A 20,021-nucleotide genomic window follows, 5' to 3' on the forward strand; every position below is an offset into this window, starting at 1 on the left:
TTCTTAACAAGTAACTCAATTAGGTATTATTTACAGTAAACAGAAAAATCTCATGACATTTTGGAAGTCTGCATAACATGTGACAAAAAAAAACAGATCCCAAAAATGAGTGGAAATCAATGAACCTGAACATGATTAATGCGTTCTGATGTCTAATTTTTCCAAAATGTTTTTATAGCAACTAAAAACAGCCTAATCTCTAACTGCACATGACAAGCAGAACCAGTCAATGCAAGAAGTTAGACTGCAGACGTTTCATATAAAAATGTTTCATATAGAGCTACAGGCACTTTATTGCTGTTCCTATTGGAGTTGGCAGCTGGCTCTGTTAACATTTGAACTTTTAACATTCTAATGCAATGATATATATATATACACAGTTAATACAATATGAGGCATATTTACTGATTAGAACAACAGTAAATAGGCTTATGGGTGTGAATCTCAGTAAAGCATTGATTATTTAAGAGGTGGCTCACCTTTCAGTTAACTTTTAACATGTCATAGAATGGCACATTCTAAGACATATTTAAATTGGTCTTCATTATTTATTTTGAAAATGAATCTTGTCCCTTTTTCTATTAAAATGGTGGTTCACTTTTAAATTAACTTTTAGTATGTCATAGAATGGCCAATTCTAAGCAACTTTTATTATTTATTTATTACAGTTTATGAATTATTTGCCTTCATCCTCACTCATCATCATTCATCAATCACTTAACCCATCTAAAAACAAATGCTCTATAAGGCTACACATTTTCTTTATTACTCTATTACTATATTTCTATCCAGGCCCTCTACTGTTCATATTCCAGTCTCTTATTCAAATCAGTGCATGGTAGCGAGGGTCATTTGGACCCTAGCAACCAGATTGTTGAAACTGCAGACTAGAGAGCTGCTGAATAAAAAGCTAAATACAAAATTAAAACCAATTGCATATTGTCTCAGAAAATCACTCTTGGTCAGCTCTCCAAGAGCCTAAATAGGAACCCAGCACTAAAAATGATCCCGGGATGGAAATTTCTTAATCACAACAATAATATACAGTTGTAAACATTATAAACCATAGTTAGTCAGCATTAAAATGATGATAAGGTGACAATGCAACTTTCAGTACAGAATAACAAATTTATAACTGCATAATTTCTTTTTCTTTTGTTGTGTTTCTAAAGGAAAATAGATTTTTTTTTTGTCATTTTGTTTTAATCCAATTCGAGGGCAGACAACTATAATTATTTACACTGAGTTTCCAGGCTACTATCGCCTGTTGTTTTCAATTCTAGTTCATAAGGGGATGATTCAGGCATTTAGGAGCTACAATATTGGGTGCTCAAAGCACCCAAAACTTCCCCATGTGTCATTACCTTAGATGGAAAAAATGTAATATGGAAAGCCCAGGCAAAATGGTTTAAAGTGGAAAAAGTTGTGAGTGATTTACAGACTAAGTTGTGCCGCAGTGTGCAAGGTATAAAGAAGAACTGACTGCCAGCAAACCTTCAGCCGAAATGCATACCACTCCTAACTGCCCTTACGGGAGTAATCAAAGCGTAAGCTAAAAGTTGCTCACGTGTAATAATTGTTTCCATGCACGCGTTATTACGTGCAGAACTGGAGTCAGTGTTTCACTCCAGTTTGCATTCAGAGTATTGTAAAAAAAAAAATTTACCACTGTGATAAACAGCACCAACAAAGGACACTGGAAATGTGCAGCCTTAGTCCTAAAATAGGACAAATACATAGGATCCTTTTAAATGTGGTAGCTATGAGGTTTAATAAGGCTTGGACTGGCCCTTATGGCCCCCCTCCAAACCAGGCTTGATCCCTACTGGACTTTGAGTTCCTCACTCCAGCTGCAAGTAATTTTGACTGTATCGCAACATCATGTACTGTGACGCAAGGGGGTGGGGGATGTGCACTGTCTGTGTAGACTTACCGACTGGGATGAAGGGCCCCTGAGGTGGGAGCCATGATGGGCCCCAGACACCCCTGTCCTACAGTGGGGCTAATCTAAAGTATTATGGTATACATGTTTATAACGTCAATTTATTAATATAGTAGGGATGCACCCATCACAGATTCAGTTCTGGATTGGCTAAATCCAACTGACTGGCCAAACTGAATCCAAAGCTTTAAGGGCTATTCCACACGGGGAGATAGCCACGCGTTTGCGGTCGCGGCGACAAAGTGCCGCGCCAGTCGCCGCGACCGGCGCAGGCGACAGTTTTGTATGGGCGCCTATGTAAAAACGCCTGTGCTAACCACACGAGGCGATGCGCTTTTCAACAGTCGCCTGAAAATGCCTCGCCAGGCTTTTTCAGGCGACTGTTGAAAAGCGCATCGCCTCGTGTGGTTAGCACAGGCGTTTTTACATAGGCGCCCATACAAAACTGTCGCCTGCCGGTCGCCGCGACCGCAAACGCGTGGCTATCTCCCCGTGTGGACTAGCCCTAAAATGATGTGAATTCATTTGAAAATTAAGGTTCGGCCTTGGTTTAGTATTCGGCATCTCTAATTGAGAGTGTGAGGATAAACAGAGCTACTAGTAGCAGCTACTTGTCAAGGCTCCAAAATAGACAATATTGATAACTGACTTTGCTAAGACACTACAGTATGGAGCAAATTTACTAAAGGGAGAAGTGGCCATTGCTAGCGAAAATTCGCCAGAATTCCCATCCACAGGGACATCGCTAATTCACTAACAGGCATAGAGGACAATTTGCTAGCGAAAGAGAGCATCGCTAGTGCAGAGGCAATGCTCAGTATTGTCTACGGCAGGTTTTTGCATTTTGTATCCACAACATGCTGCTACTAATAGCTCTGTGTGCCTTCATCCTAAAAAAGAAGCATGTACTTTATATTAGCTTACAACTGAAATATGAGACTAAGAAATTGCAGCAGTTTAAGTCACAACCCCCATCAAGTCCTGATTTCCCTAATCCCTGCCCAATTTTTATGCAGCTACACTCTTTTTGGGCCTTCTATTGCTGTCTATTGGGCTGTCTATTAAATGCTTATTTATTTCTTTAAATTGCCTTCTGTTTATCTATTCCCTGCCTGGTTTCCTTTTACTGTATCAGTTAATCATGGGGCCCTCTCCTACTAGCCATCTTATCCGTCAGAAATATTCTATTAGAAAAACAGTAATAATACTGCTTCTTTAAAACATGATCTGGAAATAATTTAGAACCAGAAAGAAAAACATGATAGAATGCCGACACACATAGGAGCTTTTGGTGGAGATTATAAAAGGTTGACTTACCATGCTTGACAATAAAATGAATCAGTGGAACACTAAGATTTTATGTAACCTCACCAAAATACAATGTTATCACAAATAAAACTAATCTAACATTCAAGCAGTGGAGTATTTTTTCTGAGAATTCTGACTTCCGACTGTTTTCTGCTTTGAATACCAATCATTCCATCTGCCTAGCAGCTGCGATCCGTAATCCTTTTTAATAAGTGCAGCTTTCACAGCAACCTTAGAGTATACAATTTATGAAAACTTTACGTCTCAGTCATAAGGAGAATTCATTTTTTGCTTTTTGTCTCATATGGAAAGTAGTATAAACAGTAATTGCTTCACTGGCAAGTAATGACAATTAATTTCAATTGTGAAAAAGATGATTCAAGCACCCTCCACTTCCGGTTCTAAAATGTTTCTAAAATGGCAAATCAATACAGATATATTTCTCAGCCCATAAAATAGATTGGACTGGCAGCTGCCACCTCTGACCCCAACTTAAAACAACTTATTAAATTAGTATAACATTTTGAACCCACTTCTCTATAGGAGTTCTTAAGGATATAAAGTATACCATCTATTGCAAAATTATAAGGAAAGATCTTTTCCAACCATAACAATACAAGACCAGATGCCTTTTACAACTCTCTGGAGTTCTCATGATGATCCTGAACATCCATTTTGACATTCCATGTGTACATGTAGAGATGGTGCACTGAAGAGAGCAAGAGGGCTGCTCATGAAACACAGAAGCTCTCAAACCAAAAGCAAGCATAGTATATGTATGTATAGGGGAGAAGAAAGACTAGCAAAAGGGGCTCCCTGTTGCTTTAGAAGAGAAAGGGAACTATTTGTTTAAAAAGAAATGGTTATGTTGCAATATACAATATTTAATAACCACCAATCAGTGGATAGTCCCATTGTGTTGAGTGCTAAAGCTGCAATCAGTTCTGCTTTTTGTATCTGGTTTTAGAGAGAGAACTACTGCAGCTCAGATTGATGACCAGAAGCTAGCCACTGGGCAGCCAAAGACTAGTATACGGTTGCTTCATTTGTTGTCCACGAAGTAGCGGAAGTATCTTTCCCTAAACATGTATGCCTTTGGGCAAACCCACCAGATATGTATTCCCATGGCTTGGTATCACTGGAAACAGAAGAAGAGGTTGTATCCAGCTTAGATCTTTTTTTCTGGGGCATTTTTCTCTTTCTGAAAGTCCCCCAGTTGTTTCATAGACTGAAGATTTTAGATACTTTAAGAAGGATGTAGACAATGCTCACGGCTGCAGGAAGTGTTTCCCTAGTGACACCGGATGTCAGACAAAATAGCTGCCCATGCTGACATAGCCTTAACAAAAAGGAATCTGCTGTTGGATATTTTATTTTAGGCAGAACTGCTTATTGCCCTCCTGCCGTAAGGTGGTAAATCCAATACTTGCCCCATCACCCACCTCTGGAGTCATGGGAAGCAGGGTCACTAGTGTTTCAAATTTCTGGTGAAACTTTTTGGCACTTCTGATAAAGTGCTAGGTGAGGCAAGGTCCCTGTTCACAGGTATACATTTAAACAAGGTTTTCAGTATTTGCCAAGAATGTTAAAGTGTGAAGCAAAATAAGGGAGATGTAATGTTACCCATGCTGAGGAAACACATTTTAGGCAGAAGAACATGTTCTATAAATTGGAGAACTATTTTCCAAAATGTAGCCTCCCTTGATTCAACACAGCTGGCTAATGGATGCCTTCAGCATTGCATCATTACTCCGGGTAATATTAAGAGCACTCTATGTTGACAAATTCATATGAACCGTTAAGAAGTTTTCATTGTTTGCATTAAATCACTGGCACAGGAACCCCACAGCTTTCTTTTGTTATTCCAAGAGATACTTAGATAATGTTACTCTACAAATGACCTTACTGGAAAAATGAAGAAGGACAGTGACATCTAAAACTGTAGGTCAGAGAGTTCCACAGAAACCAATTACATTTACCCCCCCCCCCACCACATCCTTTAAATGCTTTTTACATGATAACTCACAGGAGATCATTAATGCATTGTCCATGCAATAAATTCTTGAGAAAAAGCAATGACCTGATCCATGAGCTCGAAAATCATCAATCTACAAATCAGCTGTTATAAGGAAAATAACCCCCCTTTTTGACAAGAGCTCATCCTCTTGGGCTTATGAAGAAAACATACAAGACATGCCCAATAAGTGAGGAATGGCATCAGCAACTTAACAGCGTGCCACTGGCTTCCCCTCCAAAAAAGTCTTAAGAGGCGCCTGGCCCATAGTCACTCTCGCTCTACCCCCCCCAGTACCCACCCATCTGCCTGCCTGCTCCCCGTTCACTGGTTCCTGATGCTCCCTGCCAGCTCTCAATAAGTTACATGTAACAGGAAGCAGACCCTGCGTCCCAGGTTCCCTTGTTCCCCGCTCCCTGTGCGACCTTGGGGTCTGCTTCCTCTATAGTAACACCACTGAATGGCATGAAGCTTTCTGTTTACCTCTGCGCATTTCTGAAAATATCATTCCAACAGAGCTCATAAAGAACCTTCACTCATTTTTCCAAAACCTATTTCGAAAAACAAATGCAAATTTTTTTTTTCCTTTTTGCTTTGCATCCTTTCTCAGCAAGATTTTGTATTTTTCACCGGTTATGTATGGGGCTCCCAGAGCACCACCCTTGGCAGCTAAAGTGGCAGAACGTAATTACTTGCCAGAATCAGTTCAATATTTTTTACTAACCAAATGTCCTCAAATATTGTACCATGTGTCTTCCAGAAACTGGGCTAAATGCATATGGTGATAAGACTAAAGCACTACAAAGAGTTAGTAGCCCCATGCATACTAAGTGCTGCCTGCATTAGACAGAGGTCAATCCAAGAGGGATGGGGAGAGGCACATAGGCAGGTGGTAGGGATAGGGCAGAGCTGATGGCCTAATTGCTGCACTCTGCCCCTAAGCATAACATTTTTGATCAGGCACAGCAGAGAGCAGCAGACCTGGGGTGCAAGTGCTTCCTAGATGAACACTTAGAGGTGTGCCCCATAACTCAATAAAGGAGCACGATAGTTTAAAGGCAATATGAAATCCACAATACAGGTATTGGACCTGCTATTCAGAATGCTCGGGACCTGGGATTTTCCAGATAATGGATTTTTCTGTAATTTGAATCTTCATAACTACTAGAAAATCATTTAAACATTAAATAAACTCAATAGGCTGGTCTTGCCTCCCATAAGCATTCCTTATATTTTAGTTTGGATCAAGCACAAGATGCTGTTTTATTATTACAGAGAAAAAGGAAAACATTTTTTTAACAAATTGGATAATTTGAATAAAATGGAGTCTATGGGAGATGGCCTTCCCATAATTCAGAGCTACATATACAGCCTAACTGATTATAAGGATTTAGGATTCCTTAAACCTATAAATATATATTATAATGACCATTAATTATTCTAACAAAGATAGTCAACCTATTATTTTGTCACTCCCAGGCAAAACCCCCCCTAAAACCCAAAGACAGACATAACATGCTGGCACTGATAAATACAGTAGATATCAGATGTTATAGTCACAGTATGGATTCCCTCAGTGAAAGAACCCATTTGACAAAGTAACAGATTTTTTATAAACTGCTGGGTTTCTTTTCATGTAGTTTGATTAAACGTGTTTAGGTTGTACTGGTCAGATTGTTAATATGTGTTTGATTTTGGCTGTGATAGGTGCCCTTTAAATTTTCCAGGGAACTGCAACAAAACAGCAATTGTTATGGGAAATCATAAAATATGTGGTTGTACTGTAATAAGAAAATGAACTTTAGGGAATATTTAGAAAACTGTAGATAATTATCTGAAAAGGCCAATTGACCTTCATTTTTCATTTTCCCTGTTGATTACTCTAATAAATATAGTATTGACACACAGCCTGAATAGATAGGACCAACTATTCACTGATCCAATCACCTAACAAATATTGGGCATTTCAACTAAAGTCTTCAAGATAAATACAGATTAAATAATAACAGCTAAACTGAAAAAGCCACTTGGATGAGTTGTGAAATGTTTTCAAGAAAAACTCTAGATGTTCAGTTGCCTTTGACTTAATTCTACTAGATACTAATAGCAGTTGAGTTTTAAAGATTATTTCCCAGCTCTGGACTATCATATTATTTTCTTTCATTATGGAACATAAACTAAACTGCCAAATAACTACCTGAAAAGAAGGTTCCATGATTTATAATGTATGGTGCCTGATAAATGTAATTCTACAGCGGGGGATTTAAAAAAAATCAAAAGATTTTTTTTTTTTGTGGTAAAACTGTCAATTCTTATTTAAAAGTAATTTGAACCTGGAGTTGCTAAAATCAGTGCCTAGAAAGTGGATCTCTGAAGTCCTATTCAAAAAGGAATTCTTTGTCTGTAAGCAGAGACATTCCAATCCCTATGAAGAAAGGTAGAGCTCAGGCAAGAACAAAGGCTGCTTCTGTAAAGGCTGTGCAGGTGTGTGCTCTTACATTTTATTTACTGGCCTTGTAGTACAGGTAAGGACCCACCAGAATTGAGCTGTGGCCTAAATGTACACAAACGCATATGGTTACACACCAAAGTTCATTTGACAAATAAACCTATGGGTCGCAACTACATGGTTCTCAGTCAACCCCTCAGGGTAAGAAATTATGTTTGGAACCTGCCACATTCTCCAAAAAAAAGTACTTTAAAGAAGTAGATTCATTATCAATATATTGTGTAGGTCAGTTCAGTTATTAGCTAAGCTATTATAACTCATTTCCAGTGTGTTTTTGTTTATCCATGCCCTTTGTAACAACTCAGCAATCTGTGCCAGCTACATGTCTTGCTCTACTTATGAATCATGTTTCCATCTTTTATTCACAAGTGATCCAGGTGTGTGTCAACATACCGGCTTATTTATCAGCTTTTAGAAATGTTGAATACTACAGTAACCTAGTTCAGTGCAATGAAACTACAGGAGGTGGTGGGTGGGACTGAACAGTAGTATAGAGAGATTGGAGGCAATTTTGGAATGTTCTGATATTGTATGTGTATATACCATGCATCCCTACCAAGTTATGCAATCTTATAGTTAAAATACGAGGCTGATAACATGCATGAGTTAAGAAATGCTTAGTGCTGAAATACTGTATATAGATAGGGTTGCCATCTATATTTTTGTGAAATGGGCAAGGGGGGGCAGGCGATGTCGTTGGGGGCGGGCCGATGATGTCGGGGTGGGCTGATGCTGTTGGGGGCAGAGCTGATGCCATTGGGGGCAGGACATCTGCGGATCGCTGTCCTGCTACTCCCCTTGGCTTTCTAACTGTGGGCGGATTTTGGCGTGAAATGCAAAATGTTGCATTTCGATGCCGAAATCCGCCATGTATTCCAGCACCAGAGTGGAAACAATGCTTCCACGTACAGGCAGACCAGGAGCAGAAGCACAGCAGGGAAGCAGAGATCCCCCATTGTCTGGCCCTGGCCTAAGAAAGAGGTATTTGGAATTGCACACTGTGATAATTATCTGGGATCTTTACTATGAAGATACTATGGACAGATAAAAAAAAAAAGTGGTTGGAACAACTGCCTCTTCTTACACTTCTAGTGTAGCCAAAGCTGGGGAGAAAAATATTATATGTTGTTTCCAGGTTTCCATAAAAATGGAGTCAATTATGCTTTGGAAAATTTTTCACATACAAAATGTGTTGGACTTGCAACATTGCTGAGCCAGCCCTTTTCTTACTAGTGAATTGTTTTGCCTGGCATTCCATTAATAAACCACAGAAAGCATAGTAGAATATAGTAGAAAAACATTTTATTCATTAACCCTAACATGCTGATGTATATATGTGCCGATGTGGAGGTGCCCCTGGAAGCTGGGGTCAGAAAATTAACTTTGTGGGTTCCTGTAGAGATTTGCTCTTTCGTGTGAAGTGGAAACATTAAAGTATAATTGTAACAAGGTGTGCACACATAAAAAGAGCACGGTGGAAGAAACTGTCATTTCTGACCTCTTACATTGACACCTTTCTGAGGGCAACTAGGGACTACAAACTATAATTTTATGGGGGGATATATAAACATGTTCTACAGCAGTGCAACGGCTTGCAACATATGCAAAATGCTGAAACAACTGCTGCCACCTGGAGAACTTAGAATCTAAAAAGAAAGTATGCTATGTTTGGTAAAAACTCCCAGTGTAGAGATCATATGATCGATAAATAAGATGCATCTTCACCAAGAAGCATATAATCAAAATGCAAATTCAATGATCATACCAATTTATTTTAAATGTATCTTCTCTTACCGCAGGATCTTGAACTACACCAGCGGTTACAGGAATGTAATCAGTTTGTTAGTGGTTCTATTTTGGAAGATAGAATTTTCTCCCCTTTTGTACAGCAAAGCCTCTTTATTTTTAGCACAATTAGTTTATTGTAGAAAAGGAAAAAAAAGGCACTTTCCATGCCCATTATTTTCCAAGGATATAAATGTCAGAGCAAATACTGTTCCCTTCCTGTGCAGTCACTAACACCAGTGAGATGAAGTAGTTTTAAGCATAACATTCCTCCATGGGTCCATTGATGTGCACAACATATTGTACAATCTCTATAGAGAGATTATCTTCATTTTTCTCTTTCTAGAATAGAGATGAATGACCAGAGGACCTTCATTTCTTTATTTTCTGTTGGGTCACAATTTGCCACCCTGCAATACAATATCCTAGAATCCTACCAAAGTGTCAGCAATTAAAAACGTATCACTGAAAAATACGTAACATGTTATTAGTAAAAATATGAGTGAGAAGTTACCAATTAAAAATACTGTATTCTATTGCTGTATCCTTATTCGAATCAAGCTGTATGTGATGCTAAGTCTGCTTATTGACATGATTATTTTAATGCGGTATTTTATGCAATCTGAACGGGTATTGCTTGGAATTTAGAGCTTAACTCTACCCCTCTACTAACAGAATAAAAGGTGATTTGTGGTGGTGTTAATAATGGTCAATGGACACAGTAAATTGGAGACAGGAGTTAAACAGTATATGGTACAACTGGGACCAATGCATAACAGGAAAAAAAAAAGGTTAATCAGCAAGGTGATTTGTAGGTCAGCCTGGATTTTATGGGAGTCTTACTGGAAATGGATATTTCTGTCAGTAATTTGGACACAAGCGAATGTGCAAATCTAAGCTAAATTTCAACACAATGACAGAATTGTGTTGTTTTATTTCAAGCTGAACTGCAAACTAATTTACCTCTCTGTCTGCTCTTGGCTAAGCTTCTGGTGATTCTGTACCTCCATAACAACAAAGCAAAAAGAAACCAGACATAGCAATCACAACTGTCTATTTCTTCAGAAACACTAGCACTGTATGAATATTTTAGGAGCTGGATGGTCGAATAATGTACAGGATTGGCCAGTGTCTCAAAGAGAGCATTTGAAAGGACTTGAACAGTCAAATGGCAGTTTTGGATGCTTTTATTTCCTGCTGTAAATACTTGTTTCTTTACTGCAATAATATAGAGACAGGGCGACATACCTTGTGTGTCTTGCTCGTTTGACTTGGGACTACTTCTAGCTCTTCGTTCTGTCTTCTTCATCCCTGTTACTCCACCAACCCCACCACATCCTCCTCCATTGTGAGCTTTATTATTGCCATTGTAAACAGATGTGCAGTTTCCAAGGTGGTTTTTGTAGAGAGTGGCTGGAGGACTGTTCAGTCGGTTTTGTCTGTCAATTTGTCGGTCTTTTAACTTTTTGTGTGGAGGCTTGCAGTACTGTTCTTCCCTTGTGATGTAGCTGGACATTCCATACAGTGGTATTATTTCTGATAAAAGAAGGGCAAAGTCACACTTGCAACAAATGTCGAACCAATAATAATTGTTAAGAAACAATAACAGCATGCAAAAGGGTCATTATTCCTTCAAATAATCATGCAGAATTCTACTTTCAACAGGGGAATACATATATTGGCATATGTACTGGCTATAACAAAACCCTGTGGAACTGAGGTCAAATATTGCCTGGAATCAAAGCTCTAATCTGAATGGCATTAATTGTAAACATAACATTGTCACATTCATTTGACCAGAGCTTACACAGCTAAAACTGGCTATACAAGGGCCGATAAAAGCTGCCGACAGACAGAGTTGGCAGCTTATTTCCCATATGTGGGCCTTCCGACGGGCTCCCCCGATCAATATCTGGCCAAAAGTCGGGCAGATGATGATCAGGCAGGGTTAAAAATTCCGTCAGATCGCAGCCGCATCTCTTCGTTGATGCGTTCCAGCAATCCAACTGCCCATATTGCATGCATTATTATCCGATCGTTGGGCCCTAGGTCCAGCGATCAGAACAGCCTGATATCACCCACCTCAATGTGGGCACATCGGGGAGAGGTCCACACGTTTGGCGAAATTGACAAACGAGTGGCTCTCTATGTGTACGGCCACCTTTAGAGTCCAGATTGCATTGGGCTAAACACTGGCTACATTTTGTAGAATACAATTCCTGCAATAAGGGCTGAATCACAAATGGAATCCCAGATTCTGTACAGCCCTACAAATATTCCACAAAGATAAACTTTTAATAGCTTAAAATTCTTTAAAGCACATTGATAGACATTTGACATTTTTTTTTTCTCCCTCTGGTAGAATCAGTGCAGATTATGTTAATTGGAAACAAAGCTTCAGGGAGATACTCTGACAGCTCTGGTTATTGAGATCTTATGCACCTGGATATAAAAATGATTGCATGTCATGTTTTTTTATAATATTAATAGGTTTCATAAGAATTTGCCATTGGAAGAATCTGTGGTTACCTTGTTCTCCATAAATTGGTGGAAAATGATGGGGGAAGAATTGAGGTGGTATGTCCCCAGGACCGGTAACTGGTGGATAAAATGGGTTGTGTGAATTGTGGAGGAAATGTGGGTGTGCAAGGTAAGGAGGTAAATGGTGAGTTGGAGAGATGGCTGAAGGATAACTGGGAGGATAACAGTCTGGGGACTGAGGTGTAACCACAACTCGTCGAACGCCTGCAGAATCTTCTATTACCTGCAACACAGAAGCGAATGAAATATCTTATATATGTAAATGGACACGTTTGTGTTTTACCATTTTTAAAATGACGGGAGCTGTTTATGCAGAAAGAATGAAAATGCAACTTCTAATCTACTTTCTCATATATATGAATGTAAAATGACCAGTTGTTTTAAAGAATTTGTAAATACAATTATCCTTTTCTGTTCCCTTGTTCTGACTCTTGAAACAGTGTAGCAAAAGTAAATTTTTACCCACAGTCTCTTTACCAGCTAGCTATTGCATACAGGACACAGAGCCAGACATGCAGAGATTATAGATACTGTATATTCTGCTCTCAGAGGGGGCTTTGCAGCTGCTGGGGGGTTGTGGTGTGGGGGCTCATGAAGCAGCAAGCCCAGTGGGCCCAGGGCCCCCCCAGTGCGATGCTGGTTATGTCTTCCCCAGGGGTTGAAGATTAGATGTAAAGGTGTGGGGTGGCAGGACAAGTAACCTGCAATTAATGTCAGGACACTTGTAGAAACATTTCAGTGTGATCTGATATGTGAGCGTGTTCTTTAGAAATTGAAACATTCATTTCTCTAACTCCATTCCTTTAACGCCCATCTTCCTGGAACACAATTTTATGTGCTTTTCTCTTCGGCTCTCAATCCAACTGTGCCAACCCCAACAGCCAGACAGATACTGTTCAATTCCAGGCACAGAATTGTGCAGCTTGTCAAGGCAACGGAGCATTCTTTTTCAGTGATTATAACACCTTCTAAATCCTCACATGCAGAAAATACGCACTTCTAAGCAACTAAAATCAAGCAGATGTCTTGGCTGTTTCTACAGTACCTTAAAGGGGTGGGCCACCTTTAAGTTAACTTTTAGAATGTTATAGAATGGTTAATTCTAAGCAACTTTTCAACTGGTAATTTTGTTTGTTTTTTATGGTTTTTGAAATATTTGCCTTCTATTTAGTGATGGGCGAATTTATTCGCCAGGCGCGAATTCGCGGCGAATTTGCGTGATTCGCCGCCAGCGAATAAATTCGCGAAACTCCCGCGAAAATTCGCGGAAAAAATTCGCCTGTGTCAAAAAATTTTTTCCGAAAAACGGACGCCGGCGTAGAAAACGGGCGCCGGCGTCGGAAAAATGGGCGCCGGCGTCAAAAACGGGCGCCGGCGTCAAAAACGAGACGCCGGTGCCGTTTCGCGAATTTTTCGCCGTTTCGCGAATTTCGCACGAAATTCGCACATTTTTCGGCGAAGCGAAACGGCGCAAATTCGCCCATCACTACTTCTATTATTAAATGGGGAGGGGGGATCACTGACCCTTTTGAAACAAACAAGTGCTCTGTAAGGCCACAAAGTAGTGTTACTTTTATTACTCATATTTCTATTCGGGCCCTCTCCTACTCATATTCAAGTCTCTTGTTTAATTTAATGCATGGATGCTAGGGGAATTTTCCTACTGCTGAAACTGCAAACTGGAGAGCTGCAGAATAAAAAAGCTAAAGAACTTGAAAACCACAAATAATAAAAAAATTGCAAGTTGTCTCATCATATCATTCTTTACATCATATCAAAAGTTAAAAGGTGAACAAACTCATAGCTTAGAGCATATACTGTAGCTGCTCTATGCAAATCTTTTCACAGCATCCCATGTACTAAACTAACAACCCCAGAACTTAATACTAACTTCCCAGAATCCCTCCCTCCCTGTTTATCCATCCACTGCCCAGGAACTGAAATCCCCTGCAGCCACATTGCAGAATCTTCTGCACTAAGGACACAAACGTAAAGATGCTGAATTGTTGCAACAGAGGTATGTGTATAAAGTTTCTATACATGAGACAGTTTACAGCAGTTCTATGCATAACACTGCATTTGTGGAGAATGTAGTATTCTTGCTTTGATAAAAATACCTTTTACAACTGATACAACATATGATTTTCACTATACAAACTCATATCTGGATTAAACAGAGAAACAACATTAAACATTGTAAGGACAGTGAGGTTGTGGAATGCACTGCCGGATGATGTTGTGATGGCCGATTCTGTTTTTTTGCCCGAAAACTCAGAAAACGTCGGGGTATTGCACAAAACCCATTGCACATCAAAATATCATTGGGACTTCTCCCATTGACTTTTATGCAACCTCGACAGGTCTGAGATGCCGGGTTTTCAGATTCTGACTTTTCCATCCTCTGGGTTTAATAAACTCAGATAAAATTTGTGATTTTTTAAAAGTCCACAAATTTTTCGAGATTTTTGCATTTGGAGTTTCGTAAATAACCCCCTTAGTGTATGAGTGTACAGTATATTGTTTATGTGAGTGTATTGAGGGGTCAGTGTCAGTGTGTGTATGTATGGATGCTGGGTTTCATTTGGAGGGAGGGATTTGGTCTTTTTTCAACCCGATCTAACAATGCAAATATGTAACAGCTTTTTGATTTATACATTTTCTTACAAATTCACTCATAATGAATTGATGTACAAGCTGGGATATCAATTCATCTACCTGTGAGATGTAACCAGGAGGAACATGTATTGGTGGGATTGATCCATTTGGAGACATCATAGGAACTTCAGCAGGTCCTAGAAGAAGACATTACAGATATATTACAGAGGTAATAGATATCCATAGGAAACGCAGTAACAAGTGCTGAGACTGAACAGCGAGCTGATGCTGTACAGGAAGCTAAGATCAAAGAGTGCTAATAATTCAGCCAGCAAGTAATGGTACAGACTGTTCTGTAGGACAGTCAGACAATTCATTTACAGTGAAGAGTCCAACGTGAACCAGTCTGATGTACAGTAATATATACTATTTCATAACATTTAAAAACAGTGTCACAGACATGTATACAAACTATACATCAAGTTCAGTCCATAACAGTAAATAGTGCTTGCTGCCCAAAAGAGACATACCATTTTAATATTTAACCTACAGGCAGGTAAATATTAAGTGAATTAAACATTTATATGGGCCTAGTAATGCCAAGGAAGGACAACAAGATTACAATGATACTGCTCATAGTTAGACTGGCTTGTTAGCACAGGTTTCTAAACTGAAAGACAGGTTTGCTTCAGAAGCAAGGAGGCTGGGCAGGCGGCAGCCTAAATTATGGTAGGGGTCTACCAAGATGCCTGATAGTTCGTTCAGATATGCTTGGGATTATGTTTTCATTCATCTGTTTTATATTATCAGTGACTATGTTATAGCCTAATGCTAGTTTGACTGTCAAGCCAAATGGACAGATATGTCTGTCTTGTAAACTTTAACCTAAGCCAGAAGTGAATGAAAACAACCTGTTACTGACACAGTAACAAGCACGTTTTGGGGTCACAGCTAGAAACCAACCATATATTTATTTTAAATCTCTTTTTATTAAATTTTTAGATTTTCCAAAGGGTACAGAAAGAAAAAAGGGGAATGGGAAAGGAAATGAACATAGAAAAGACATAAAAGAAAATAATTACCAACCATATATTTAAAGCTCATTATTCTGGTTTTGTTGATTTTTGCTGATTCAATTGAATTTACTTAGAATTGATATTTAGGTTGTTACCTCCTCATAAAGAATTCATTAAACCAAGATTTTTTAAGGCTTAGGGAAGATGGAACGTTGGCTTTGCTGATCTCATCCTGCATATTTTTTTCAGGCTGAGAGAAGCAGATCCACTCTATGCCCCATCTCCATTGATTTGAATAAGATTCGCTTGTATGCAGTCACATACAGCTGAGGTTGGCCTGAAAAGGTCTGCTTCCGCGTATTTGGGTCAACCTCTTGTCCACTGTGTGTGACTGCACACAGTGTCGCACACAGTGGAAGCGGCTTATTTGATTGGAGCGGGGGGACCAAGCGGATTCGCTTCTTTCAGCCAAAAATATATATGCAGGCTGAGAGCATCAGAGCTAACGCTCCTTCTGCCCTTGGCCTTATAGTAAATGAGGAAACATAAAACCCCTACGAATCAAAATACATTAGTGAATAAGGCCAATGGCTGACAGAGCATTGACTCCGGTGCTCTCGCCCTGCATATTATTATTTTCAGGCTGAGAGAAGCGCATCTGCTCCATGGCATTGCTCCAACTGAAACACTTCCACATGCACACAGGCATATGCAGCAGAGTGAAGCTCGGTCCTAATATGAAAAAGCAGGCATTTTCAGAGCAACCTCCGCTCCAGTGTGTGTGTCTGCATGCAAGCAAGTCTTATTCAAATAAATGGAGATGGGACATGGAGGGGATACGCTTCTCTCAGCCTGAAAAAAATATGAAGGCTGAGAACAGTGGAGCCAATGCTCCGTCTGCCCTTGGCCTAAAGTTCAGGCAGTGTATCTGTTGTCAGAAAACCTCTAAAAGTCTAGCTCCCATTTCAGCTTATGATCCTTTTGCCCTTATTTATCTTGAATTCCTGAAAACCCCAGCTGGGAATATATAGGAATAAATTAACAGTGACCTATGCTAAGCACACACTTACTTCAGCGTAATTTTTCTTATTGCAGCTGAAATAAAATCCAACTAATTACAGATCTTGGAAATAAGTTTTACAGCCATTACTGATTGCAGCTCTAACGTTTAAGTTATTATCTTAAGGCTTGTATCAGATTTCCGTTCCCTCTAGTCATCACTTTCCATGCAATGTTCAGTTTGGTTTAGCCTTTAACATCCGAGCATAATGGTAACCCACAGAGACTACTTAAGCTTGTATTACCGAATATTTAGCTTGGTTTCTTCAATTAAGAGTGGGAATCAAAAGAATGAGAAGACAGTGTGAAGAGAAAAAATCAGCAGAAATGTAAGAACAAAAGGTTCAAATACATATCACAAAGCATCTGCAAATAATTGGATCCCTGAAGAGAGTTCCAGAGGAACAGAGAGCTTGCTAAAAGCATTCCTCACCTTTGTCCACTGTATCAGAAGCCGATGCTCATAAAAAGACCAAGAGAACAAAAGATAAAGGCTGAATAATGTTTAAGGATGGCAATTGGCATTAAGGCACAGTTCCCCCTCAGTTAAAAGACAGTTTAGCCAAAAAATCCTTATATTGCTGAACTTGAATTTTTTTTTGTCAGTGGGATGCTGTTGAATAATAGCTGAAAGGACATCGTTTGGATATATCTGTATTGTATCGTTTGTATTTTAATATATTGTTTCCCTACACTAGGGAGCCGATTCACTAACTTCGAGTGAAGGATTCGAAGTAAAAAAACTTTGAATTTCGAAATGTTTTTTGGGCTACTACGACCTTCGACTACGACTACGACTTCGAATCAAACTATTCGAACTTAAAATCGTTCGACTATTCGACCACTCGATAGTCGAAGTACTGTCTCTTTAAGAAAAAACTTCGACCCCCTAGTTCGCCATCTAAAAGCTACCGAACTCAATGTTAGCCTATGGGGAAGGTCCCCATAGGCTTTCCTAAGTTTTTTTGATCGAAGGATTATTCCTTCGATCGTTGGATTAAAATCCTTTGAATTGTTCAATTCGAAGGATTTTATCGTTCGATCGAAGGAATAATCCTTTGATCGTTCGATCGCACTATTTGCACTAAAATCCTTCGACTTCGATATTCGAAGTCGAAGGATTTTAATTCCCAGTCGAATATCGAGGGTTAATTAACCCTCGATATTCGACCCTTTGTGAATCGGCCCCTAAAACTGCCCCTAACAGTAATATGAAAACTGTCACCAGCATCTGAAACACTTCTGTTCTGTACACATATAACAGTAAACATTAAATCTGATGATCTATGACAACATATCAAAAGTGAGATTTAAAAGTGGAAAAGATTACGAATCATTAAAATATTCTACAATAACAAAATATATGGTCAATCAAAGGGAAAAATGGATTCAGATGGTCTATGTAGTTCTTATATGTGCCTTAGCGAAATTACCTGAAAATCCAATCGTAAGCAATGTTAGCTACAACTAAAGCCCTCCTTTTATTTATACAGACCTACGTACATAACACAGTCTTTCATTAACATCTGTGTTCCCTCTGCCTGAAAGCTCAGGTTGTTCTGAGTAAGGATTCACTTAGGTCTGAACGTACAGTAATGCAAATAGCTTAATCCTTTCCTGCCACCATACAGCTATCCTAATACAGGAACCTTCTTATAAAGATACTGCTAATCTTGTTAAATGCACCTGGTGGTTTATATGATGTGGAAACCACTTTATTATTTATCCATGGCAGCCCTGATCTTTTAGAAGTCTATACACACTGAAGTATTTGTGCCTAAGTTCTCAAACACTAGTAAATTAAAGTGATCTTGTCATGCTTAGGCCAATGTGCTGATTTTACTGGGGATTGTGTAGGAAGAATAAGCAACGCAGTTTGTGCCCCATTAAAGAAAATAAGAAACATGGGAATGCTGCCTCTCTCTATTCCCAGAATAGTCACGTGGCTAATTATTAGCTTAACTGTGGTGCTACCCCTCCCAAATTCACAGCCAATGGTGTGAGATCATCGAGCTGTGGATAGAAATAAAGCTTGACAATTTGGAAAGTTTTTAATTAAACCTGCAGCTGTAAATCAGGCTGGCCAGTGACCCATATCAATGCAAACTTCTCTGAATCCAAGAATATTACAAGTTCTGTCCAGTTTGAACCATCTTATTTATGTACAAATTAGCTGCCGATCCATTCATTTGGAAATAAGACCACCCAACTGTATTTTACCAAGTAAGGCTAGTTTTAAGGGGGAATGTAATTAAAAATCACAAGTTTTTAGGATGTAAAATCATTCACTGGCGAATATTACATTACTAAGCTAAGCAATCGTTAGCGTTAAATCCTGCTCTGGAGTTTCATTAAATATTTTGTAGCAAAATATGCTTTGCGATTGCGAAATTTTATTACATACACTGCAAATATTCGCAAAAGCCATTTGGTTGTGATGCAAGTCTGTAATCGGTCAAAAAGACAAAACATGGTTGTTACATTCAAAATGGTCCTTGTGATTTTTTACATTCCCCCATAAGGGTAAGAGCACACGGGCAGATTCAGGAGTTTAGTCGGCCCGGCAAAAAAACGCCTCTTCTTCAGGGCGACATTCTCCCCGAACTGCCTTCCCCTACCTTCCCGTCAGCTATAATGAAAAATCGCCAGCGGGATGGCACTTGCGGCGTTTCAAAGTCGCCTGAAGTTTCCTCGTGAAGCAACCCCCCCCCCGAAACTGCCCGTGTGCCCTTACCCGTAGTGTGCGCTATGTTGATCCAAAATGTGACTATAGGCTTTCTGGGAAAAAGAGAAGTTCTAAAACAGCCACATACAGTAATTCTTGGTATTGCTAGTGTAACAGATATTCATTTTTATGGACCAAATCCCCTTTATATAGACGGATCAAAGCCAGATGAACAGTTATAGAAATATGAAGTAGGTAGCCCTTGGATATATGGTCAAGTATACATAACCTTTTTTTGTTTCATTGAAAGAAATTATGGATTTTGACCATTCTCTATCTGTCTTCAACAGTTGCATTCTACCAAATTTCTTTCTCAAGTTCACAGAAAGGAGGAAGAATGTGTATTTGCCTTCTTACATTCATAGAGCCAGCACAAGGCAACATATTCACTCCATGATAGAGAGTCTCACAGAGGCTGCAATATGTTCCAAGTTGGCAAACACAACTCTGTTTGGACAGTGTGTTCAGTCATCCACTCAGCAAACATCAGGATTCCTATTAGTGCACAGTAAGAAGCCAACTGTGTG

The 20,021-nt window shown here is 39.3% G+C and overlaps 1 protein-coding gene across 1 annotated transcript in view; it reads right to left on the reverse strand.

Annotated features, from left to right (window-relative positions):
- The window catches only part of fndc3b.L (fibronectin type III domain containing 3B L homeolog), a 177,966-nt gene that overhangs the window by 78,445 nt on the left and 79,500 nt on the right, over positions 1–20,021 (reverse strand). The window contains exons 4-6 of the mRNA XM_018263689.2: positions 14,815–14,891; positions 12,088–12,322; positions 10,807–11,094 (exon numbers count right to left, since the gene is read on the reverse strand). Coding sequence (XP_018119178.1) covers positions 10,807–11,094; positions 12,088–12,322; positions 14,815–14,891 — 600 coding nt within the window. The remainder of the gene's footprint in view (positions 1–10,806; positions 11,095–12,087; positions 12,323–14,814; positions 14,892–20,021) is intronic.

This window comes from Xenopus laevis, chromosome 5L, assembly GCF_017654675.1.
Source record: "Xenopus laevis strain J_2021 chromosome 5L, Xenopus_laevis_v10.1, whole genome shotgun sequence".
Taxonomy (NCBI): Eukaryota; Metazoa; Chordata; class Amphibia; order Anura; family Pipidae; genus Xenopus; species Xenopus laevis.